Raw genomic sequence first — 27,926 nt, 5'->3', positions numbered from 1 at the left:
ATAGACCCTAAAGGTATGGCTAAAACAGGATGTGATAGACCCCAAAGGTATGGCTAAAACAGGATGTGATAGACCCCAAAGGTATGGCTAAAACAGGATGTGATAGACCCCAAAGGTATGGCTAAAACAGGATGTGATAGACCCCAAAGGTATGGCTAAAACAGGATGTGATAGACCCCAAAGGTATGGCTAAAACAGGATGTGATAGACCCCAAAGGTATGGCTAAAACAGGATGTGATAGACCCCAAAGGTATGGCTAAAACAAGCATGGAAACACAAGGAAGGAAAGACACACCGTACTGCTAACTAATATAACAGATGCTATTGGTGTCAAATGGTTTGCTTTTGCAGCTTGGATGCACTAATTAGGTGGAATAAATTCTCAGAATCTCTCAGCACATTTACACATTCATTGAGATTTTTCCTTCTCCCTTGATGTCTTCCCTCTCCATGCGATGCCAGGGACACCAGGAATACTGCACTCAGGAGAACCTCCCTTCTCCCCTCTCTCCTCCTTCCTTTAACATATCATCCCCATGGATATCTTCCTCCTCTGGGAAATATAGGAATCCACCACTCCCCTCCCCTCTCTTCTCCCCAAAACATCTCTCCTCCATGTATCTCTGCACAGATATACTGTACATCTATGTACTGTCATTGAGAGAAAAATCACTGAGGAATATGTATTGCTCGCAACCCAACCCCTTTCTTTATAAATCAGGTTGGGTCCAGATGAGCCTCCAATCCATAGTCTACAATCGCACACACCACCAGACAGATGTGCTGAGGTTGGACAAAACAGTGTAATTGTGTTGAACGTCAGGGGCAGAAGGGGTCACCAAGAGACCCCCGAGACCTCATCAACATGCCACGTCAATGCAGATCTCTCAACACGGTCTCCAAAACAATAATACACTGTAGACCGCTACAATACAGGAATATAAAAACCTCCCTGTAGAAATCCATCGCATTTCTGAATACTACCACATCCATCCACACTAGCAAGACAAACTAGCATCACAATGCAGACTGTTGGGGTACTGTGGAAGTTGCAGTTCTCTCTAACAGTAGCACACTGTACACTGAAATAATACAGGCCAATATGAAAGAAATGCGGTGCATTTCAGTATCGTGACACAATTCATTAAAAACAGAGAGGGGGAGAGTAGATGGTGGCAGGGAGAGAAAGGGGGGAGTTGTGAAGGGGAAAGGGATGAAGATAGAGAGAAAGCCAGAGAGAGAGAGAGAGAGAGAGAGAGAGAGAGAGACAGCTAGAGAGAGAGAGAGAGAAAGCCAGAGAGTGAGAGAGAGAGAAAGCCAGAGAGAGAGAGAGAGAGAAAGTTAGAGAGAGAGAGAAAGCCAGAGAGAGAGAGAGAGAGAGCCAGAGAGGGAGAGGGAGAGAGAAAGCCAGAAAGGGAGAGGGAGAGAGAAAGCCAGAGAGAGAGAGAGAGAGAAAGCCAGAGAGAGAGAGAGAGAGAGAAAGCCAGAGAGGGAGAGGGAGAGAGAAAGCCAGAGAGAGAGAGAGAAAGCCAGAGAGAGAGAGAGAGAGAAAGCCAGAGAGGGAGAGGGAGAGAGAAAGCCAGAGAGAGAGAGAGAAAGCCAGAGAGAGAGAGAGAGAGAGAGAAAGCCAGAGAGAGAGAGAAAGTTAGAGAGGGAGAGAGAGAAAGCCAGAGAGAGAGAGAGAGAAAGCCAGAGAGAGAGAGAGAGAAAGCCAAAGAGAGAGAAAGAGAGAGAAAGCCAGAGAGAGAGAGAGAGAAAGCCAGAGAGGGAGAGAGAGAAAGCCAGAGAGAGAGAGAGAGAAAGCCAGAGAGAGAGAGAGAAAGCCAGAGAGAGAGAGAGAGAGAGAAAGCCAGAGAGAGAGAGAGAAAGCCAGAGAGAGAGAGAGAGAAAGCCAGAGAGAGAGAGAGAGAGAAAGCCAGAGAGAGAGAGAGAGAGAGAGAGAGAAAGCCAGAGAGAGAGAGAGAGAGAAAGCCAGAGAGGGAGAGAGAGAGAGAAAGCCAGAGAGGGAGAGAGAGAGAGAAAGCCAGAGAGAGAGAGGGACATCTCCTGGTGAGACAGCAGTCTAATAGGACATTGATCTTTCCCAGCGTATCCCAAGGACCCATCCTGTTCCACAGGGTCAGCATACAAGCATTCATCCATCCCCTTCCCCCATCACCCTCTTATCTCCCCCTTCCCCTTCTCTCCTTCCCCCTTCTATGCCCTTCCCATCCAACATCCATCGGTCCCCTCCCCATCGCCTTTACTCCGCCTTTACTCCCCCTTCCCCATCACTCCCCTTCCCCCTTTGCTTCCATTCAGTCACAAAGCATTAGTGAGGTCGGGCACTGATGTTGGGTGATTAGGCCTGGCTTGCAGTCGACATCCCAATTCATCCCAAAGGTGTTTGATGAGGTTGAGGTCAGGGCTCTGTGTAGGCTGGTCAAGTTCTTACACACCGATCTCAACAAATAATTTCTGTATGGACCTCGCTTCGTGCACAGGGGCATTGTCATGGTGAAATAGGAAAGGGCCTTGCCCAAACTGTTGCCAAAAAGTTGGAAGCACAGAATCGTCAAGAATGTCATTGTATACTGTAGTGTTAAGATTTCTTTTCACTGGAACTAAGGGGAACCATGAAATATAGCCCCAGATCATTATTCCTCCTCCACCAAACTGTACAGTTGGCACTATGCATTGGGACAGATTCGTCCGTCGGACTGCCAGACGGTGAAACGTGATTCATCACTCCAGAGAACGCGTTTCCACTGCTCCAGAGTCCAATGGCAGTGAGGTTTACACCACTCCAGCCGATACTTGGCATTGCGCATGGTGATCTTAGCTTTGTGTGTGGCTGTTCGGCCATGGAAACCCATTTCATTAAGCTCTCGAAGAACAGTTGTGCTGACGTTGCTTCCAGAGGCAGTTTGGAACTGGGTATTGAGTGTTGCAACCGAGGACAGGCCATTTTTACGTGCTACGTGCTTCAGCACCCATTTCGTGAGCTTGTGTGGCCAACTACTTTGCGGCTGAGCTGTTGTTGCTCCTAAATGTTTCTATTTCACAATAACAGCACTTACAGTTGACAGGGGCAGCTCTAGCAGGGCGGAAATTTGATGAACTGACTTGTTGGAAAGGTGGCATGTTGAAAGTCACTCTTCAGTAAGGCCTTTCTACTGCCAATGTTTGTCTATGGAGATTGCTTGGCTGTGTGCTCGACTTTATACACCCGTCAGCAACGAGTGTGGCTGAAATAGAGGAATCCATTCATTTGAAGGCGTGTCCACTTACTTTTGTATATATAATGTACCTTATAACACAGAGACAATAAATTATGTTTCTGCAATTATACAACTGCTCATATGTAGCATAATAAAAATGTATGAACATGTATTGGTCATCGACATCATTCTAACGTGCAGCTCACTCGTTTGCAACATGCAGGTTCAGAGTTCAAACACATGTTCATAAGGGAACCTATGCCCACAGCGTCAGCATCCACCACCCCACCGGTAATGCAACTCGTCAACTGCATGTGTCAGATGGTGATAAATGTGTCAAACAGCGGTTTGTAGCGGTTGGACCAGTACCAGCTGCCACTGTGAGCCTTGTGAATGGGAGTGAATGGGGAAAAGCACAGTCCCACAATCTCCAGTCCTCTCCTCCTCCTCCCCTCAGCAACAGCCAGAGCGGGCTGGGGATTCACTGCAGTAAATATGTTCACATACCACGATGTCGCAAAAGGATCTCCAGTGCCTTAACCTTCTGACACATGCAGCCTGTTTAATTGTCTCTCTATTCTGCAAACAGCAGGTGTGAATCCGGCTTGAGGGAGTAGTACCTTTGTTTCTTTTCATTCTAAAAACATGCCCCATTCTTCTCAAATGCTCTTGATTCGATGGTCAGAGTCTAAACTGTATCCCCCAGAGCAGTAAGCAAAAGCAATAAGAAAACATAGACAACAAAAGTACAAGGCTTAGTGCACCACTTTTGATCAGGGCTACTTGGGACTCAGACAAGCAGATTGAACAGGTTCAGGTAGGTACAGTTATATAGTACAACATACAGTAACACCCTCAAGCCCTTCCACGATAAACAATCACCACCACTCAGCAACATCAACAAACATCTTCAAATTAATATTTCATGAAGTGATTCCAGTCTAACACTCAAGAGTAAGACAGACAGACAGACACAGACAGACAGACAGACAGACAGACAGACAGACAGACAGACAGACAGACAGACAGACAGACAGACAGACAGACAGACAGACAGACAGACAGACAGACAGACAGACAGACAGACAGACAGACAGAGAGAGAGAGAGAGAGAGAGAGAAAGAAAGAGAGAGAGTAGTCTGCTGCACTGTACATCTAGTAACAGAGGACGATATCTTTCTCGACACCTCTATTTTCAGCGTGGTGACCGAATGAATGAACAGCACAGCAGTAGTAGAGCATTACCTGTTTGCCAGACGTAGACAGTTGGTTTGGTGTCGGCTGCAGTTTGTGCCTCTGTGGCTCCAGAGATCCAGAAGAGGATCAGCACCAGCCTCCAGTAAGAGGGAAGTAACTCCCTCCACACACCCAGCATCCCCTTCACTCCACCGGGCAACCCCATGGCTCTTGCAGGGGGACCGTGTGGATAGTATCCACACAATAACAGAAAACCAAATAGAAAAAGAACGGAGAAGGCAACACAGTGGAGACAGAAAAACACGCTGAGGAGGCGGGCAGACACAGCGGAGAAGTGTACTCTGCTCCCTTTGCTTTTGTCCCTTTCTCACACGAGGGTTGTTCCGTCCGTTCCTCTAAGAAGAAGTAATCCTGGGTGAATGAAGGGTTCTCCTCTATCTCTCTCTCTCTCACTCTCTCTCTCTCACTCTCTCTCTCTCTCCCTCTCTCTCTCTGTGGTGGCTAGGTCAGCGAGGGACAACGAGGTCTGTCCGTAATGAAAACAGGGAACAATAGACCTCTAAGACGAGGCTGCTGATGTTGCTGCGTCCTGTGTGTGCCGAGCTGATGCAGCACCTCCCTCTCTCTCCCTCCTTCTCTCTCTCTCTCGCGCTCTATCACTCGCTCACTCACTTGCCCTCCCCCTCTTGCTTTCCATCGAACTTGCCCTCCCTCTCGCTCTGTGGCTCTTCTCTCTCGCTGTCTTGATCATACTTTCATACCCTTATTTTTTTAGTTGGTGCTCTATGCTCCCATCAGTGGAGGCAGGCAGCTGGACAGAGGGTGTGTGTGTGTGTGTGTGTGTGTGTGTGTGTGTGTGTGTGTGTGTGTGTGTGTGTGTGTGTGTGTGTGTGTGTGTGTGTGTGTGAAAGAGGGAGGGAGGTAAGGGGATAGAACTCTGAAAACAGTACAGAGGGAGGATAAAGAGCATCTGAATGAGTCTGTAAAATAAAACAATGAATTATTGATGTCAGCTGGGTTTGACCTTGTATGATATTCAAGCCAGAGACCCAACATCCTGCAGTGCACACACACACACACACACACACACATACAGAAGTAGGATCTTAATTTGAGCCAGTTCGCTTCAACAGGAATATAATCCTGCAGCAACAGTGAATGTGGATTAGTATTGTAGGGGTGGGTACATTTTTCGTTAGGGAAAATCAATCTGAAATTTCTAAGTGTAAAATTACAAACTTTAAAAGCCTTTTTTAAAATCAAGTACACTACAAGTTTGCAAATTCCAAGCAACAAAGGAGTGATCAAATTAAGATCCTACGATCTGTACACACACACACACACACACACACACACTTCTGGTTTCCGTATCATACACAGGAGAGGAACAGGCCACTCAATGAAACCAGGCTATAAATATGACTGCCTATAGAAGGAGGCTGGGAAATTAATCTGACAATATAACAGACATACTGCAATTGTCACTCATTCTAACCATAATGCAGCTCACATAAAGACAGGAAAACATATCCAACATCATCATAATGTTTGTACTTCATGATCTAAAACTCCAGCAAAATTTGAACAATAAATATGTTAGAATAGACAGGAAAACACAGTCCCAAGACCAAAACAGACTATGGGAGGCGTGCAGTACACATGGATTTTGTGTTGTAGATATGTGTTAGTAGAATAAGGGCCTGAGGACACACACTAGTGTGTTGATAATTCTGTACTGAATGTATTGTAATGTTTCTAAAATTGTATAACTGCCTTCGTTTTGCAGGACCCCAGGAAGAGTAGCTGCTGCATTGGCAAATACAAATACAAAATAGAAAACCTTTTCTTTTATCAGATTTACCCATTCATTATGTGTATGTATAGCCTCTATATAGATGGTCACAGTTTATTTTTTACATTTTATTTCACCTTTATTTAACCAGGTAGGCTAGTTGAGAACAAGTTCTCATTTACAACTGCGACCTGGCCAAGATAAAGCATAGCAGTGTGAACAGACAACGCAGAGTTACACATGGAGTAAACAATTAACAAGTCAATAACACAGTAGAAAAAAGAGAGTCTATATACATTGTGTGCAAAAGGCATGAGGAGGTAGGCGAATAATTACAATTTTGCAGATTAACACTGGAGTGATAAATGATCAGATGGTCATGTACAGGTAGAGATATTGGTGTGCAAAAGAGCAGAAAAGTAAATAAATATAAACAGTTTTGGGATGAGGTAGGTAAAATTGGGTGGGCTATTTACCGATAGACTATGTACAGCTGCAGTGATCGGTTAGCTGCTCAGATGTTTAAAGTTGGTGAGGGAGATAAAAGTCTCCAACTTCAGCGATTTTTGCAATTCGTTCCAGTCACAGGCAGCAGAGAACTGTAACGAAAGGCGGCCAAATGAGGTGTTGGCTTTAGGGATGATCAGTGAGATACACCTGCTGGAGCGCGTGCCAAGGATGGGTGTTGCCATCGTGACCAGTGAATTGAGATAAGGAGGAGCTTTACCTAGCATGGACTTGTAGATGACCTGGAGCCAGTGGGTCTGGCGACGAATATGTAGCGAGGGCCAGCCGACTAGAGCATACAGGTCGCAGTGGTGGGTGGTATAAGGTGCTTTAGTAACAAAACGGATGGCACTGTGATAAACTGCATCCAGTTTGCTGAGTAGAGTATTGGAAGCTATTTTGTAGATGACATCGCCGAAGTCGAGGATCGGTAGGATAGTCAGTTTTACAAGGGTAAGTTTGGCGGCGTGAGTGAAGGAGGCTTTGTTGCGGAATAGAAAGCCGACTCTCGATTTGATTTTAGATTGGAGATGTCATCCACACCCTCTTTCGCCAAGTGGCTCAAGACAACCCTCCCTCGCCCAATATCCTTGACCACAACCCCTGCACCCTACTCCTCTGCTCCCCATTCCCCTTATCCTCTCCCCCCTCCTCACCCTTCCTCCTCCCCAGCCTACCATCCGATGTGGTAGTTTCACAGCCATTAGGTTAATAAAGGGAGATCTCACCCCCTGCTAGCTGTAACCAGGAAGCCCACGCCGCTCAACAAATTAGCCAAGTCAGAGCCAGAAGGACTCTATTCACCAGCTCTGCTCCCTAAGCACTGCTTCTTACACACACACACAGACACATGCACGGACAAACAAATGTGTGCAGTGCTGCTTCACACACACAGACACATACTGTGTCAAGCTTTGTGGGATTAATGACAACAGACAGCTGTCTGAATGATGACATTGGTAATTTTATTTAGTTTAGAAACAAAGAAGTTGTCCTCTTATCCTCCCCTCCTCTGCAGGCACTTCCAACAGTCTCCTCACACCTCCTTACCCCCCATCCTAACACCTAGTTGAACTTCTGGCCTCACTCTCTCAAGCCAACGACAGTCTAAAGCCGGACAGCAGCGCCAAGAGAGAGGGGGAGGGAGAGAGAGAGAGAGAGAGAGAGAGAGAGAGAGAGAGAGAGAGAAAGAGGGAGAGAGAAAGAGGGAGAGAGAGAAAAAATAGGGGGAGAGAGTGGGAGGAAGACAGAGAGGGCTTACCAGAGGTTTAAAGGGTTTTGTGCACAACCCTGATTAGAAGGAATCAGCTGGGTGGATTACAGCTTCAGCCGCTCTCATTTAAAACTCACAAACAGAGCTGGGCACAGAGACAGAGACAGACTGAGACGATACCAGACTCCCTGTGGCATGGCCATCACTAACACTGGCCGCCTCTGCAGTCTCAACAAATACATTAACAGCTAAGCAGAGAGAGAGAGGGAGAGAGAGAGAGAGAGAGAGAGAGAGAGAGAGAGAGAGAGATGGAGAGTGGAAATAGACAGAGGCAGCGAAAAAGAAGGTGAGGGAAGAATGACACAGAGGGCAGGGAGAGAGGGAGACATTAAAGAGGGTAGAGGTGTGAGGGGAAAGCGGAAGAGGGATGGAGAGAATCAGCTGTGTAAAAGATAGTGCTGTGTAATGGGAGGATATCTAAGGAGAGTTGGGCGTAATGACTTTCAGCACAACACCACATGCACTCATCACAGAGCTACACACACACACACACACACACACATACACACACACACACACTCTCACACACACACACTCACACAGAATGAGAGAAAATATACACTACCGGTCAAAAGTTTGGGGTCACTTGATGTCCTTGATTTTGAAAGAAAAGCAAAAAAAATTGTCCATTTAAATGACATCAAATTGATCAGAAATACAGTTTAGACATTGATAATGTTGTAAATGACTATAGTACCTGGAAACAGCTTATTTTCTATGGAATATATATCTACATAGGCAAACAAAGGCCCATTATCAGCAACCATCACTCCTGTGTTCCAATGGCACGTTGTGTTAGCTAATCCAAGTTTATCATTTTAAAAGGCTAATTGATCATTAGAAAACCATTTTACAATTATGTTAGCACAGCTGAAAACTGTTGTCCTGATTAAAGAAGCAATAAAACTGTCCTTCTTTAGACCAGTTGAGTATCTGGAGCATCAGCATTTGTGGGTTCGATTCCAGGCTCAAAATGGCTAGAAACAAAGAACTTTCTTCTGAAACAAATAACTTTCTTCTGAAACTTGTCAGTCTATTCTTGTTCTGAGAAATGAAGGCTATTCCATGCGAGAAACAGTTTTCAGCTGTGCTAACATAATTGCAAAAGGGTTTTCTAATGATCAATTAGCCTTTTAAAATTATAGACTTGGATTAGCTAACACAACATGCCATTGGAACACAGGAGTTGGAACACCAATCATGGTTGCTGATAATGGGCTGTCGTGTCTTTGGCATCATTAAAAGTGAAGACTGTTATTTTATCAAATCAATTCTCAATTATTATTATGTGATTAAACTAATCATGTACATTTATTTAACTAGGATGTCAGGGCACCATTGAAAATCTTCAGATTACAAAGTTATAATTTTCCGAATATAATTCTATTTTAATATGTGATCAATTGGTCTTCTATTAATTAATTATTCTTTAACTCACGTCAGTCTCTATCCAAACGTCAAACGTTATCTGCACAAACCCAGCTTTTGCTATAAATCATCCACACACCAATTGGTTTAATCCTTTATTTACTAACTAACTAAATAATCACAGAACTGCATAAACAAACAAACAGTAGATATTGGTTACAAGGATAGGGAAGATTCCCTAGTGGGCTAAGCCGATATGATGGCTTGGTGGACAAAGGGAAGTAGGTGTGGACTGTGAGAGAGCGGGAAAGACTTTTATTCGTAACAATAGGAAAGGGCTGTTCCATGGCGCCAAATCATATCTGTGCTCACGGGGGCGGGCCAATGACTTAGTTCAACTTTAAAGGGAATACAATTCTCTCACATTAAAGGTTTAACATCACATCATTTCACAAAGAGTTTCATCTTTACTCATTCATTTTATACAATAATTAGATGCAAATCTCATAACTGAGGAACCTGTATAAACAGAGTTAGGGTAATGTGGCTGTATTTTCTTTCATGAGGTCACAAACATGAAACAAAATGGATCAGGTCGTAGCTGGCTTCTCCACCAACCGATTAAACAATATCCAAAATATGGATATTGTTCAGTTCTCAAATTCTGTGATGTAGTAGAAGGTCTTTTGTTCTAATGTGAAACGCTCTCTCTCCATACTGTGTGACCAGGGGGAGAGAGTCTCCACCAGGAATTTATGACCTGAGATAACAGAACCAGGATGTAGGAGAGAGAGAGAGAGAGAGGGGGGAGCCACGATATATACCCAGAAAGGGCCACGTCATGACAGGGCCTCTGTTTGCCTAAGTAGATATTCCATAGAAAAATCAGTTTCCAGGCACTATAGTCATTTACAACATTAACAATGTCTACACTGTATTTCTGATCAATTTAATGTTATATTAATGGACAAAAATGTGCTTTTCTTTCAAAAACAAGGACATTTCTAAGTGACCCCAAACTTTTGAACGGAAGTGTACATAGCCTACCATTGTACCATATAACTAATGCAAATTCAGTAGAACACAGCACATTACATCCATTGTTTAATTCTGTTATCCTATCAGCTACATTCTGTAATTATTGTCACAATGGGTTGAACATCATCATATAACACCATACAACAGAGACCACCATGCAGTCCACTCTACTATACACAGCTCAATGCTATGCGCGCACACACACACGGAGAGCCATTAAAGCTTCCTTTAAAGGAGCGTCATCAAAACAGGAAATGTTAGATTACAGTTTTGTCCGGTGAATTGGAGTGACATGTGATTGTGAAAACATGTACCCAGATATTACATAGGGATAGGAACATGGAGAAGGCTATTGCTGCCTCATGAACTGTTTCAGTTCCACATAGACAATAGACATGTACTGTCGTATAGCTTCATTGGCTTTGTGCTTTGATGGCCTAAGCCAATACTACGGAGCATTATGGCCTTGCTTTCTTATTCTCTGTTTTGTTTTAGTCTTGCAGAAAGCATGGCCTGGCGACACACAATTCCCAGAGTGCCACTTGAGCGTTTAGCAGTAACGTAACAGCTTGAGCGGGAAGGGGGAGGGGTAGAGGGCGGGAGGGAGACTCAACCAATCTGGCTGGAGAGGCCAGCCCAGTTGAGCTGATCTCATTTAAATATGCAAATGTTATCAAAGGGATGCATTGTGGTTAAAGAACAGGAACAGGGAGACAATGAGGGAGAACAACAAAAAGAGCAGCGCGACACCTCACCTAATGTAATTAACTATTGACTATTGTTTCACACACTCCAGAAATCAATTAAAGCATTTAGAGGAAGAGGGAAGGAAAGGGGGGATACCTAGTCAGTTGGACAACTGAATGCATTCAACTGAAATGTGTCTTCCACATGTAAACCAACCCGTCTGAATCAGAGAGGTGTGGACGGCGTCTTCGGAGCCCAGGGAACAGAGCCTTGCTCAGGGGCAGAACGACTGATTTTTACCTTGTACCTTGAGGAGAATATAAACGGAGTGATCTCTATTGTCAAGCCATCAGAAGGGTTCACAGACCATCATATCCTGCACATTAAAACATGGCACAAACACATTCACTATCAAGACGGTGACTTGTTCAGATCATAAGACCAATGACAACATTAATGACTTGGATCGCCAAGACAAAGTCTGAGAGACTTGACTGTATTATACTGAAACAACCCATTTATTTCTCCAGAGTGTCTGTGTATATAGACACATAGAAAAACAGGTTGCACACAGGCTTATAGATTGAGGTATTGTATCTAAGGAAGCAGAAAGAGCCTCCTTTAGCCCTTTTCTTCAGAAGTCTGGTAATACCACTGCACTAGGAAATGCATAGATATGAGCAGCATGACACAGATATGTGCAGCATGACACAGATATGTGCAGCATGACACAGATATGTGCAGCAACAACGGCGTGAAAATTATAATTTGCGGTGTGAAAAGCAATTGGGGCATCTGTTATTTAAGTGTGTGTGTGTGTGTGTGTGTGTGTGTGTGTGTGTGTGTGTGTGTGTGTGTGTGTGTGTGTGTGTGTGTGTGTATATATATATGTGTGTGTGGATGGGTGTATTGTGTGTGTGAGGGTTGTTGTGACCCCTTCCCAATCAGGAACAAAGAGACTGAACACTAATCCAAACAGCTCATATCCGTCAAGGCAAATCAACCCTGAAATGAGTTCACTCAGGCGGAATCTCAGGACCTGTGTGTGTGTACATGCATGTGCATAAGTGTGTATGTGCATGCGCGAGTGTTTGTGTGACTACGGACCCTCAGCCCAACCAATGGTCCCATTGTCTTCTGCTCCATTGGTTTAGAGCGCTTCCTAGATTGGGGGAACAAAGCGACCAAAGCACCCTGCTTTTAGTCCGCCCGCACTCACGCATGCACGCACGCACGCACACACACACCCACACACCCCACAGAGGATTTAAAGCACCCCAAAGAGGATTTAAAGGGGTTAGGGCCAACCCCTGGAGATTCACGTAAAAACAACAAACAAGAACGTAAACAGAGGTATTGTCTGGGGGTCAACATGTGATGCCTGACGAAGGTCTATGTGACCGAATAGGTAGGTCCCTTTGCATAATGTTAGAGCAATCTGTTCAACTGTTCACTGTTCAAATCAGGGAGCAATCTGTTCAACTGTTCACTGTTCAAATCAGGGAGCAATCTGTTCAACTGTTCACTGTTCAAATCAGGGAGCAATCTGTTCAACTGTTCACTGTTCAAATCGGGGAGCAATCTGTTCAACTGTTCACTGTTCAAATCAGGGAGCAATCTGTTCAACTGTTCACTGTTCAAATCAGGGAGCAATCTGTTCAACTGTTCACTGTTCAAATCAGGGAGCAATCTGTTCAACTGTTCACTGTTCAAATCGGGGAGCAATCTTTTCAACTGTTCACTGTTCAAATCGGGGAACAATCTGTTCAACTGTTCACTGTTCAAATCGGGGAGCAATCTGTTCAACTGTTCACTGTTCAAATCGGGGAGCAATCTGTTCAACTGTTCACTGTTCAAATCAGGGAGCAATCTGTTCAACTGTTCACTGTTCAAATCGGGGAGCAATCTGTTCAACTGTTCACTGTTCAAATCAGGGAGCAATCTGTTCAACTGTTCACTGTTCAAATCGGGGACAATCTGTTCAACTGTTCACTGTTCAAATCAGGGAGCAATCTGTTCAACTGTTCACTGTTCAAATCGGGGAGCAATCTGTTCAACTGTTCACTGTTCAAATCAGGGAGCAATCTGTTCAACTGTTCACTGTTCAAATCGGGGAGCAATCTGTTCAACTGTTCACTGTTCAAATCGGGGAGCAATCTGTTCAACTGTTCACTGTTCAAATCGGGGAACAATCTGTTTCGTCAGCATGGCTCATAACTCCTTGCTTACACCGACAGTATTTGTCCATCCTTGTCATACAATTTTCTTCCAATTGTCATATTCTAACATAATTACCTGAGATGTGGTAGATAAATTCACAATGAATTTGCTGAAAACAGATATGCAAATAGAGACGGTGGTGGTGGAGGTCATTTATTAACCATCTGAGAGAGCGAGAGAGAGAGAGACCCCACCAAATCATGAGAAAACAATAAGATAAATAATTGACACATTGGAAAGAATTAACAAACGGAGCAAACTAGAATGCTATTTGGCCCTAAACAGTGAGCACACAGTGGCAGAATATCTGACCACTGTGACTGACCCAAACTGAAGGAAAGCTTTGACTATGTACAGACTCAGTGAGCATAGCCTTGCTTTGAGAAAGGCTGCCGTAGGCAGACCCGACTCTCAAGAGAAGACAGGCTATGTGCTCACTGCCCACAAAATGAGGTGGAAACTGAGCTGCACTTCCTCACCTCCTGCTAAATGTATGACCATATTAGAGACACATACAGTGCATTTGGGAAAGTAGTCAGACCCCTTGACTTATGTTACACCGTTATCATCAATCCACAAACAAAACCCCATAATGACAAAGAAAAAAAATATGTTTTTGCAAATGTATTAAAAATAAAAAACTGAAATATCACATGTACATTAGTATTCAGACCCTTTACTTAGTACTTTGTTAAATCACCTTTGGCAGAGATTACAGCCTCAATTCGTCTTGGGTATGACACTACAAGCATGGCACACCTATATTTTGGGAGTTTCTCCCATTCTTCTCTCCAAACTAGCTCTGTCAAGTTGGATGGGGAGTGTCGCTGCACAGCTATTTTCAGGTATCTCCAGAGATGTTCGATCGGGAAATTGCCAAGTCCGGGCTCTGGCTGAGCCACTCAAGGACATTCAGAGACTTGTTCCAAAGCCACTCTTGCTTTGTCTTGGCTGTGTGCTTAGGGTCGTTGTCCTGTTGGAAGGTGAACTGTTGTCCCAGTCTGAGGTCCTGAGCGCTCTGGAGCAGGTTTTCATCAAGGATCTCTTTACTTTGCGCCGTACATCTTTCCCTCGATTCTGACTAGTCTCCCAGTCCCTGCTGCTGAAAAACATCCCCACAGCATGATGCTGCCACCACCTTACTTCACCGTAGTGATGTTGCCAGGTTTCCTCCAGGCGTGACGCTCGGGATTTCAGGCCAAATCTTGGTTTTATCAGATCAGAGAATGTGGTTTCTCATGGTCTGAGTCCTTTAGGTGGCTTTTGGAAAACTCCAAGCGGGTTGTCATGCGCCTTTAAAAAATGTTTTTACATAATTTAATCAATTTTAGATAAAGGCTGTTACAACAAAATATGGAAAAGTGAAAGGGCTCTGAAAACTTTCCAAATGCATTGTATTTCCCTCAGATTAAACAGACCCACAAAGAATTCAAAAATAAATCAGATTTTGATAAACTCCCATATCTATTGGTTTAAATTCCACAGATTTGTGAGCTGTTGCCATAATAAAAGGGCAACAAGTGAAGAACAAACACCATTGTAAATACAACCCCATATTTCAGTTTATTTCTTCCCCATTTTGTACTTTAGCTATTTGCACATCGTTACAACACAGTTTATAGATATAATATGACATTTGAATTGTCTCTATTCCCTTGTAACTTTTGTGAGTGTAATGTTTACCGTTTACTTTTCTATCTATTTCACTTGCTTTGGCAATGTAAACATGTTTCCCATGCCAATAAAGCCATTTGAATTGAATTGAGAGAGAGAAAGGGAGAGGTGGTTTTGGATTTGTCCCTTTCATGCCAATTTGAATATGAACTTGAGAGAGGAGTTGGAGGGCAGAGAGATTGTAACCTCCCCCCCTCCCATTTGGCCATTGTATCCTTCAGAACAAGAAACTGCTAAAGCCCATGTGACTGTCAGCCTCGGTGTTCAATAGATTCCTGCTGTAATGACCTTGTCTACATGAAGTAGTGTGGTTGCAGGAAGATCTTTCTACCTCTCGTCCAAACTCTAAACCTTTCTTGGAGACAGAAGACAGGTGTCTGCAGGCAGGGCCCAGGGAACATGTGTGTGTCAGGTGCACTCCACTGGTCCTGAAGCACTCAGGCTGTGCTGTCAGAGTGAGGGGATGAGCTCGAGCTGGGGTTAGACCACAACATCTGTTCTAGCTGCTATACAAAGCCTGATCTGAGTTTCAGATATCCCTCAGCAGGCAGGCAGAGCTACACTCTTAAAGAAAAAGGTGCTATCAAGAACCTAAAATGTTTCTTCGTCTGTCCCTTTAACAAACCATTTTGGGTTCCAGGTAGAACCCTTTTGGTTCCAGGTAGAACCAAAAGGGTTCTACCTGGAACCAAAAAGAGTTTGCCTATGGGGACCATTTTTTCTCATTTCGAACACCTTGGTTGCATACACAACAACTGTCTGTTGAATAAATGGCCACCTAGACATTCTCATCTCAGAGACTTCTCTGTTTCCTCCAGTGAAAAGGCTCTGAGTGGTATAATCCATGTCCCGTAAAGCATGTCTAACCTGTAAAGGTGAGACTGGTGAAATCTCCTTCCTGATTACTTCTTGACTGATTTGGCATGACGGGGGCAGCCACCCGCCCGCCGGTGACCGTGACACCAAACGATGCCTGGGAAACCACACCAAGAGGTATGTGTGACACAGCTCGGAACATCTAACACACACACACACAAAAGGACAAGCTTGCGTGACACTGATTGGCACGTGCTCTGAATGTCCAACTCAATGACACATTCAGAATTGTTCCTGCTTTTACATAAGAGCAAGGAGATGGAGTCCTTCACACACACAATTGAGCATATCACTGTCTGTGGCAATATTGTATGGGCAGCCAGCCATGGCTTTCGTCTTACTGTCTACTATCTCAGTGAGAGAGAGATAGAGAGCGAGAGAGAGAGAGAGAGAGAGAGAGAGATGGGAGAAATAGAGTGAGTGTGTGTGAATGCCTGTGTACTTGGGTACATGTACCTGAAAGGAATACAGGTAGCTGAGGACTAAATCCCCCCGGATGGCGGCGAAGGAGATGGCTACGATCCGGTAACCAATTGTGCTATTGTGTGTGTTTTTTTGCATTATTTGTAACTTATTTTGTGCATAATGTTTCTGCCATCGTGTCTTATGACTGAAAAGAGCTTCTAGATATCAGGACAGAGATTACTCACCTCGTACTGGAGGAACACTTCTTCTTTAACGAGTCAGACGGGAAGGATTTAATTCAGACGCCCGACAAGGCCTACATCCCTGTCATTCGCAGGAGAAACTCAACACCCTGCGTCATCACATTCTAAATCACTGCAAATCAAATCTACATTTGCATAAGCCGATGGGAAAACAGAAAATATTTATTGTGCCCAAAAAGAGGAAAAAATTCAAAACACCAGCCACGTATCATAACACACATCCACACCCAATGTGAATACACAGCTCCCCTTTCTCATTCATCTTATCTTATCTCAGCACATGCTGCTTTTGATTGATTGATTTCTAATTGCACAAACAGGGCCCAACCTATCCCCCCCCCCCGCTCCGCCATCCGGTCCGACGGTCGGTTTTCAATTCCCAGTGGAATTTAGGGGGAGATGGGGGTAGATTCACACACACTGAGAGAGAGACACACACACACGCAATTTAGGGGTAAGATGCTGACTCGACAGCTGTCACAGCCACTTTACCCTGGACTGACAAGATCCACGGATTGATTTCTGATACAACTCTGCTTGACAGGCTGGGGCAAGGAGGGGAGGGGTTAAGAAAACAGACAATAGAAATAGTAAGTGTTCTTTACGGATGTACTGTCGACCAGCAAAGTGGCTAGAAGTCATACTGGTTGCAGGTTTGTGGATACGCTCTCTGTACGTTGATAACGAAATGGGGTTATTTGTTGCATTAGTGGTGTTACTAGTAGTGGTGGGGAAAAAGTCAATACAGTCACATATTGTGATTTTTGTAAGATAATTGTTTTGGCTAGGTAGCGTTAGCTAGCGCTAGCTCCAAAATCGGTATATTTCAGATAGCTTCTTGTCCATCTTCATTTTAAATAGTGAGCCAACATGTTTTTTTTTTCCATGACTGATGAAAACACATTTTCTCATGCTTCCTCTTGTCCCCCTGCAGCATACACTTAGTGAGCAATATGTTTGAAACATCAAATCGCAATAAAAATCACAGTATCGAATCTTAATACATATGGAAATCGGGAGAATCTCAATACATATCGCAAAGGCACTTATGTTTTGTGACAATATTGTACCGTGGGGTCCCTGGCATTTCCCAGACCTAGTTACTAGGTGTGTTAATGAATGTGAGTTCACACCTTTAATTAACAGGTAAGGGTTGTCATTCACAAGAATGAGCTGGTGCCATGTATTATCACCAATCATACTCGGCCTACAATTGTTTTATGTGTCAAAAAGGATTTCTGCCTAAGAAAAGCTTTACTTGTCAATTTGGTTGTAATTCAGTCACTTCGAGGGAAACGTTCTGTCGACAAAGCAACCTGTGTGCTGAGTATAAATAAGTTCAGGAACAGAGAGGTGCTGAGGAAGACAATTGGGGGAAATAAGGATATTTTACAAGGAAAAAAATAAACATTCAGTGCAGTTTTCATTCGATATATTTTGGAAATGCATTACCGCAAAAAACATGAACCACATTCCCATGTGCCAAAAAACACGAACCACATTCCCATGTGCCAAAAAACATGAACCACATTCCCATGTGCCAAAAAACACGAACCACATTCCCATGTGCCAAAAAACATGAACCACATTCCCATGTGCCAAAAAACATGAACCACATTCCCATGTGCCAAAAAACATGAACCACATTCCCATGTGCCAAAAAACACGAACCACATTCCCATGTGCCAAAAAACACGAACCACATTCCCATGTGCCATAAAACACGAACCACATTCCCATGTGCCAAAAAACACGAACCACATTCCCATGTGCCAAAAAACATGAACCACATTCCCATGTGCCAAAAAACTTGAACCACATTCCCATGTGCCAAAAAACACGAACCACATTCCCATGTGCCAAAAAACACGAATCACATTCCCATGTGCCAAAAAACACGAACCACATTCCCATGTGCCAAAAAACACAAACCACATTCCCATGTGCCAAAAAACATGAACCACATTCCCATGTGCCAAAAAACATGAACCACATTCCCATGTGCCAAAAAACACGAACCACATTCCCATGTGCCAAAAAACACGAACCACATTCCCATGTGCCAAAAAACACGAACCACATGCCCATGTGCCAAAAAACACGAACCACATTCCCATGTGCCAAAAACATGAACCACATTCCCATGTGCCAAAAAACATGAACCACATTCCCATGTGCCAAAAAACATGAACCACATTCCCATGTGCCAAAAAACACGAACCACATTCCCATGTGCCAAAAAACATGAACCACATTCCCATGTGCCAAAAAACACGAACCACATTCCCATGTGCCAAAAAACACAAACCACATTCCCATGTGCCAAAAAACACGAACCACATTCCCATGTGCCAAAAAACATGAACCACATTCCCATGTGCCAAACAACATGAACCACATTCCCATGTGCCAAAAAACATGAACCACATTCCCATGTGCCAAAAAACATGAACCACATTCCCATGTGCCAAAAAACATGAACCACATTCCCATGTGCCAAAAAACATGAACCACATTCCCATGTGCCAAAAAACTTGAACCACATTCCCATGTGCCAAAAAACACGAACCACATTCCCATGTGCCAAAAAACACGAACCACATTCCCATGTGCCAAAAAACACGAACCACATTCCCATGTGCCAAAAAACACGAACCACATTCCCATGTGCCAAAAAACACGAACCACATTCCCATGTGCCAAAAAACATGAACCACATTCCCATGTGCCAAAAAACACAAACCACATTCCCATGTGCCAAAAAACATGAACCACATTCCCATGTGCCAAAAAGAAAGAAAAAAGAATGGCGGATGAAATGTGATTAATAATGTTTATACCGGTGAGATCAAGAGAAGCTGTGACACATCAAAGTGTGCTCATCAATATATTCAGTATGTGGAATCCTTTCTAAAAGGTGGTGCTTCTTGTAGCTGATGGAGGATCAAGCTTATTTCAGACTTAGGAGACCAAAGTGACAGACGTAAAAAATCATCCAAAGTCCCTTCCTTTAATTAAGGCTAGAAAGATAACGAGGGAGGAAGGATGGGATGAACAAACGAGAGAACGAGAGAAGCGCAGGGAGAAGGCATTTTTTCATCTTCCTTAGTCTTTCCATTTCCCTCCCTTTTCCCCCTCCCCCAACATGTGCCCCCACACCGCAACCACCGCGACCCCCGGAATCTTCAGCCCAGCACTCCAAGCCAATGAGTGCTCTACGTTCCACATTCCTTCCTGGAGACAGGGGAACCTCTAGTTCGGCTACATAGCAACCCCTTCCTCGTTCTGTTCTGCCAGTCACACAGCTTAACACCAATCAAATGCTGCTACCCCGGTGCCTTCCGCATCCCATTTGGCAAAACGCACAATATGGGGCTTTTCAAGTTTTGGTTAGTTACTACCCACAGGCATGACGACTGCCTGAGCCTGGTGAAAGACAGGCAAAGCAAGCCATGCTCACTTACAGCACAGACAGATAAATAATGTGTTTGTTACATTCTGGTGTATGATTCTGATCATTGTTCTTGTCTTTGATTGTGATTGGGAATGTTAGCTCCTTGTGGTTCCTATTGAGATGGATACTGAGCCTTGAAAGTCCGCTCAAGGACTCTTCTGATCAATACCGTTCAGCTCATCGTTGGCTCGTATTATATCTCCGCCTGCTATGGCACGCGCACACACACACGCACACACACACACACACACACACACACACACACACACACACACACACACACACACACACACACACACACACACACACACACACACACACACACACACACACACACACACACACACACACACACACACACACACACACACACACACACACACACAGGTCTTACTCGACCTGCGTTGGGTCATAAAGGAAACACAAGTGCCTGTAGATTAGGTGCAATCAGCTCAACATCCATTCAGTATCAACAGAACAATATACCATCTGCGTGGAAAGGAGATTCCATTTAATTTTATTTCTAGCTTTCATTCATTTCATCTTCTGTTGTGGGGAAAATCATCTCCTGATGGAAATGATGTGAGCTGAGGGGTTTACATTAGGCTGTGAATTCATAATAAATACTGTATTTCAGATATCTATTGGGAGAAGTGTAAAAGCCACAACAATGACATTAATAAAGATAGTGGAACACAACAAAGCCGTTCGTCACTGCGGGGCTGTAACGTACTCTACATCATTAAAGTTAATAAGACTGTGTCCCAAATGGCACCCTATTCCCCTTTCTATACTCTTTATATTCCTCCTTTCCTTTACACTATAAAATGAAAGGGAATAGGATGCCATGTGGGACACAGCCTAAGGGATGTCTCTGAACAGATGGGCCACAATGTCCGCTGCTACAATATGGTTGTTTTTTTCCCTTTCACAGCAATAGCCTAGAAGGCTATAATCAGGTCAGGGAAAGGTGAGAACAGCAGTACCTCCTCTTTCAGATTAACTCAACCACACCACAAGCCCTTGACACAGAAGTAAAGAGAGAAATATGCCAACTCATTTGAAACCAGATCCCCTGACAAGTAGGCGAGCAAAAATGTTTGTGTCTCTCTTCCATTGCATACCCTTTCCATTTCTTTGATCCAAGCAACATGATAAGGGGAAATTCATTAGATCCTAGCTGCATCGAAGGTAAAAGGAAGTAGCTATCTCCAGGAGTGTTGCCGCACACCGCCTCTGTCCGCCAGGGCTTACCGTACCGTACTGTACGCCTCCTGATTCCCGCCTAGAAATTACCTCTCAATCTTCACCAAGAGGAGTCTGGGTAATGGAAGTCTTCCGCCAGCTGAAGGAACACAGCAGGTTTAATAGGAGCAACTTGTTTCAGCATGGCGACACAAACACACACACACCACACACAGACACAAACACACACACCACAAACACACACACCACAAACACCACACACCACACACACCACACACAGACACACACACACCACACACAGACACACACACCACAAACATACACCACAAACACCACACACACCACACACAGACACACACACACCACACACAGACACACACACACCACACACACACCACAAACACCACACACACACACACACACCATACACCACACACACAGACACCACACACACAGGTAATTGATGTCCACAGGCGCCCAGCCTGCCTGTTGGATCGGAAACGTTGATCTCTTAACCAGCTCAGCTCTCCGTGACAATCAGAGACATCTACTGCTGAGCTACAGAAGGAACATGAACAAGGAAAGAAAAGACAGATGTTTCGGAGGAGGGAAGGAAAGACAAGAAGGGATGAAAGGAGAGGTGTTAAAGAGGGGGGAGATTGTGTTCAAGAGCTGTGGCTTGATAGAGAGATAAAGAAGAAAAACTCATGGTAACACTTTAAAGCCAACCAGTATGAAGCTTTGTTACAGCTTAAAAGCATGAATGAACCTTTATGAAGTTTTCCTGTGAGTACAAGAAATGTAGGGAAGCATGTCCTGAAAAGACAGAGGGAACAGATAGGCTGTGCAGGGACACACACACATAGACACAATATGCAGGGACACACACATAGACACAATATACAGGGACACACACACATAGACACAATATGCAGGGACACACACAGACACAATATACAGGGACACACACACATAGACACAATATGCAGGGACACACACATAGACACAATATACAGGGACACACACACATAGACACAATATGCAGGGACACACACAGACACAATATACAGGGACACACACACATAGACACAATATGCAGGGACACACACACATAGACACAATATGCAGGGATACACACATAGACACAATATACAGGGACACACACACATAGACACAATATACAGGCATACACACATAGACACAATATACAGGGACACACACACATAGACACAATATACAGGGACACACACACATAGACACAATATACAGGGACACACACACATAGACACAATATACAGGGACACACACACATAGACACAATATACAGGGACACACACACATAGACACAATATACAGGGACACACACACATAGACACAATATACAGGGACACACACACATAGACACAATATGCAGGGACACACACATATAGACACAATATGCAGGGATACACACACACATAGACACAATATACAGGGACATAAAGGATTAGATGCACTGTAGACTGACAGCTGTAGAAAGGTGCAGAACATCTTGCCTACACACACTGTGACCTTAGGGAAACACGACACAGGGACAGTGATTGGAGCAACAGGATGTACTGTAGGCAGAGGAGGGTATACACAACAAGCTGAGAGTGAGAGAGGCCTGTGATCTGCGATTAAGGGATAATCTGCCATCCGGCCATTTTAAGACACACACCTGCTGGGACTGGCGTGGCTGGCGTGAGCAAAATCAATTACACAGACACAGTGATAAATGTGGTGGGACACACGTACACATGCACACACACACACAGGTCGTAATAGTTTACACACACACCACTTAGGTCATATGATTTCTCAAAATGGTCACAAGACCACAAGCATTAATCTCCAGGGTGTACTTTTGCAGACAAATCTGACACCAGAGGTCTGCATTCAAACATCTTAAAAAAACAAATACATTGTTGGAATAAAAACTTTTTTTTATATATAATATTTAAAGGGTCTAGTTTACATACAATATGTGCCTTCATTTTCAATACATTGAATCCATGATGCTGATGGTATATGACAATACAATGGCCCTAATTTATTATGTACTGTACAGTATATAGCAGATTCATCATTTTTTCATTAGATTGAAGTTGAGTTGGGTTATGAATATGCTTGATCAAGATTATATTACAGATGATTTTACCATTAGCCATTCACTTTTACATATGTTTAGATTAGTGATGAGCGGGATTAGATGCCTTTGGGAATAGGCAGAAAAAGATCCACGGAGGCAAAAAGGACAATGTTGGAGTTGTGTAACAGAATAGCTGCGAAAGGGAAAGTTGTGTCATGCCTACTGCCGCTCTCTCGCTCTGGTGCTCGACGTTTCCTCGAACCACCGGTCCTGGCAACCCACATTACGCACACCTGGCAACCATCATCACGCACACCTGGCAAACATCATCACGCACACCTGCTCTCCATCGTTATGCACACCTGGACTTCATCATCACCTTTATTAGTCTCCCTTATTCAGCCCTCAGTAGCCTCAGTCTTCAGACAGTATTGGTTTTGTTTTCATGTCCAGTATGCTTCTCTTGTTTTGTATATCACCATGGTCCTTGTTATTAAACTCACCAACTGCACTTGCTGTGTCTACATTACAGAATACTGCCTCAACAAATGGAAGCAACAGGAAATGAAGACATCTCCCAGAAGGTCAGCGAACAAGGACACCTAATCCGCCGACACCACAGCCAACTGGTGCAAAAGGGTACGGTTATGGATGAGGTCCTCCGCGTTCTCCAACGCCTCGACATCACCCGTGGGGCATCACCTCCAACTAGCAGAGGACCCTCTACAACGAGTCGTCCAAGCGAGCCAGTCTCCCAGCCCATCCAGCAGTCAGCCCAGGTCAGCGATGCCCAATTGTCCCTACCAAACAAATATGACGAGACTCCATCTAAATGCCAGGGATTCCTACTCCAGTGCTCCCTCTATTTCGCCCATCAAACGGGAGCCCCTACCACTGAGAGGTCCAAGGTTACCATGGTAATTTCCCTGCTGACCGGACAGGCGTTGGAGTGTTTCAGGACCGTCTCGTAAAGAGAAAGAGCTGGGTTGCTATGAGAGGTCCATGGCTCTGTTCAGGGCGGTCTTTGATCATCCACTGAGAGGGAGGTGAGAGCCTAATCCAACTATGGCAGTGTGCCTAGACCGCTGCAGAGTACGCCCTGACCGCTGCGGAGTACGCCCTCACCTTCTGGAACATGGCAGCCTCCAGCGGATGGATTGAGACGGCGCTCCGCATCCTATTCAGAAGAGGACTGTGCGAAGAGGTCCAGATGGTGCCGGTGTGTTGAGAAGATGACCTCCACTTGGACGCATTCATAGCAATGACCATCCGTCTGGATAACCTTCTTCGGGAGTGTCGGCACCTACATCGCCTCTCGCCCTCCTCCTTTGGCCGTCCTGAGACAAAGCTTGAACCCATGGAGGGAGGGTTCACACACCTCCCCGGGGCAGAGCAACAGCGCCGGAGACAGCTGAGGCTCTGTCCCTATTGAGGTCAGGATGGGCACCAGCTTCAACTGTGTCCGGTGCGTCCCAACCAGGGGTCCACGAGGGCAGCATGATGATCACGGGCCGTCCATCTCCCGGGGTAGATGTGAGTATTCCATCATCACTTTCCGCCAAACCCTTTCTGGTTTCAATATCACTGGCTCTCTGTTCCTCATGTATTGTCTCTGCATCTCTAGTGGGCTAGGGCACTGCATCGCAATGCTAGCTGTGCCACCAGAGACACTGGGCCCGTACGGGAAGTTATAGCGATGAGACAAGATAGTAACTACTAACAATTGGATACCACGAAAATTGGGGAGAAAAGGGGGGTAAAATTAAAAAAATTCACAGTTAATGCCTAAATTTAACCTTAAACACTTTGAAATTTGGAACAACTTCGAAATTTGACGTTTGAGAAACATTATTGAACGTCTAATACTGATGTGAGACCGAGAGCTGGTAGTGTGAACCTGTTCCATATGGGTATTTGGGCTGAGATATGCAGGTGTAGATCTGGTTTATATTAGTATTGGGACTCAGTCAAAGGTGTAGACCTGGTTTGTAGGTGTACTGGAGCTGAGGTGCAGGGGTAGATCTGGTTTATATTAGTATTGGGACTCAGTCAAAGGTGTAGCCCTGGTTTGTAGGTGTACTGGAGCTGAGGTGCAGGTGTAGATCTGGTTTATATTAGTATTGGGACTCAGTCAAAGGTGTAGACCTGGTTTGTAGGTGTACTGGAGCTGAGGTGCAGGTGTAGATCTGGTTTATATTAGTATTGGGACTCAGTCAAAGGTGTAGCCCTGGTTTGTAGGTGTACTGGAGCTGAGGTGCAGGTGTAGATCTGGTTTATATTAGTATTGGGACTCAGTCAAAGGTGTAGCCCTGGTTTGTAGGTGTACTGGAGCTGAGGTGCAGGGGTAGATCTGGTTTATATTAGTATTGGGACTCAGTCAAAGGTGTAGACCTGGTTTGTAGGTGTACTGGAGCTGAGGTGCAGGTGTAGATCTGGTTTATATTAGTATTGGGACTCAGTCAAAGGTGTAGACCTGGTTTGTAGGTGTACTGGAGCTGAGGTGCAGGGGTAGATCTGGTTTATATTAGTATTGGGACTCAGTCAAAGGTGTAGACCTGGTTTGTAGGTGTACTGGAGCTGAGGTGCAGGTGTAGATCTGGTTTATATTAGTATTGGGACTCAGTCAAAGGTGTAGCCCTGGTTTGTAGGTGTACTGGAGCTGAGGTGCAGGGGTAGACCTGGTTTATATTAGTATTGGGACTCAGTCAAAGGTGTAGACCTGGTTTGTAGGTGTACTGGAGCTGAGGTGCAGGTGTAGATCTGGTTTATATTAGTATTGGGAATCAGTCAAAGGTGTAGCCCTGGTTTGTAGGTGTACTGGTGCTGAGGTGCAGGGGTAGACCGTGTTTACAGTTTATGGGTATTCAGGCTTTGGCACATTTAGACCTGGCTTATTTGACTAATTGGATTGGAGTGGACCTGGAATGTATAGATATGTGGGCTGAAATGCAGGAGTAGACCTGGCTTGTATAGATATTTGGGCTGAAATGCAGGAGTAGACCTGGCTTGTATAGATATTTGGGCTGAAATGCAGGAGTAGACCTGGCTTGTATAGATATTTGGGCTGAAATGCAGGAGTAGACCTGGCTTGTATAGATATTTGGGCTGAAATGCAGGAGTAGACCTGGCTTGTATAGATATTTGGGCTGAAATGCAGGAGTAGACCTGGCTTGTATAGATATTTGGGCTGAAATGCAGGAGTAGACCTGGCTTGTATAGATATTTGGGCTGAAATCCAAGAGTAGACCTGGCTTGTATAGATATATAGGCTGAAATCCAAGAGTAGACCTGGCTTGTATAGATATATAGGCTGAAATCCAAGAGTAGACCTGGCTTGTATAGATATTTGGGCTGAAATGCAGGAGTAGACTTGGCTTGTATAGATATTTGGGCTGAAATGCAGGAGTAGACCTGGCTTGAATAGATATTTGGGCTGAAATGCAGGAGTCGACCTGGCTTGTTTAGATATATGGGCTGAAATGCAAGAGTTGACCTATTTTTATGATAACTGGGAAGGACATAGACGTTGACCTGTTTAAAAAAAAAATCAATATTGGGTTAGACATGCAGGTGTACACCTGGTTTGTATGAATGTTGAGGCTTTGGCACTGGGGTATGTTTTATATGAGAATGCCCATGGATTAACAGTGTTTATATGAGTAATGAGGTGTAGGATACACAAGGCTTATACCGGTGATGGGTATGGATTCAAATACTTTCTGGCACAAGTTTGAGGTAGGAAAAAGTGAATGGGGCTGGGGGACATATGTTATAAACTAATAGTACAGTGGTATCTATGGTCAGAGGTCACAGGACTAAAATATGCAAACAACAGGGTTGGTGTGTACAGCAAATAGTTGGGAATACAGGCCTAAGGAAAGTGGGTAACAGGGCTGAGGGAGGAGGGGATTAGGTGTTTTGGCAAAGGAACTGGGGTCTATGAGTAACATAAGGTATTTAGGGCTAGGATGTGAGTGTATCTGTACTTGATTGCATCACTATTAGGTTTTGACATGTGGGTGTTTGGGTTAGGGCATGGGGGTAACAGGGCTGGGGTGTGTGGGTCACTGGGTATAAGTGTGTGGGAAAGTGGGCTGAGTTATATAGATATTGGGGCTGAGGAATAGAGGTAAATGTCTGTTCATTTTACTATACGCAGAGCACTGTATGTTCCCATCGGTTGCAATTTTGCCCGAGAATAAAATGTGCTTTTTTACATCCTTATATTTATGAAAGCAATATGGATTACATGTTCGGGTTACGAATGGCACAGTATTTGCATAGTGGCATGTCTGGGAAAAATGTGGGAACGAATGGGTTAGGCTTTAGCTCAGCATGCAAATACAGTCTTACGCAAGAGAAGCAGGTTCGAACCTTCACGTCACTGACTGCCGTGTTCTCTGTAGGGTTGTACTCGGCGTACTGCAAGTGCAAAGATATGACTTGAAGACACTGAGAGGAGAACGGGACATCAGAGAATGTAGCCACTCACCATGCAAGGAAATTGATTGCATTCAGTTTAATGGCGAGGAGAGAGTGCCCAAGACAAATGACAGTAATTACTTTGGGTCGAGATAGATATCAGCCATCTGATCAATTGAAATGTAAAATGAGGTCGTCCCGGTCAGAGGTGGGAGCTGATGCTAATTTGATTT

General features: G+C 44.4%; 1 protein-coding gene across 1 annotated transcript in view; it reads right to left on the bottom strand.

Annotated features, from left to right (window-relative positions):
* The window catches only part of LOC135549768 (thrombospondin type-1 domain-containing protein 7A-like), a 183,629-nt gene extending 178,631 nt beyond the window's left edge, over window positions 1-4,998 (bottom strand). The window contains exon 1 of the mRNA XM_064980044.1: window positions 4,447-4,998. Within this exon, the coding sequence (XP_064836116.1) occupies window positions 4,447-4,603 (157 nt within the window). The 5' untranslated portion in view covers window positions 4,604-4,998. The remainder of the gene's footprint in view (window positions 1-4,446) is intronic.
* Window positions 4,999-27,926: the final 22,928 nt, after the last annotated feature.

Source organism: Oncorhynchus masou, chromosome 12, assembly GCF_036934945.1.
Source record: "Oncorhynchus masou masou isolate Uvic2021 chromosome 12, UVic_Omas_1.1, whole genome shotgun sequence".
Lineage (NCBI taxonomy): Eukaryota > Metazoa > Chordata > Actinopteri > Salmoniformes > Salmonidae > Oncorhynchus > Oncorhynchus masou.
Note: the sequence above shows the minus strand (reverse complement) of the source record. Positions and strands in the feature narration are given on the sequence as shown.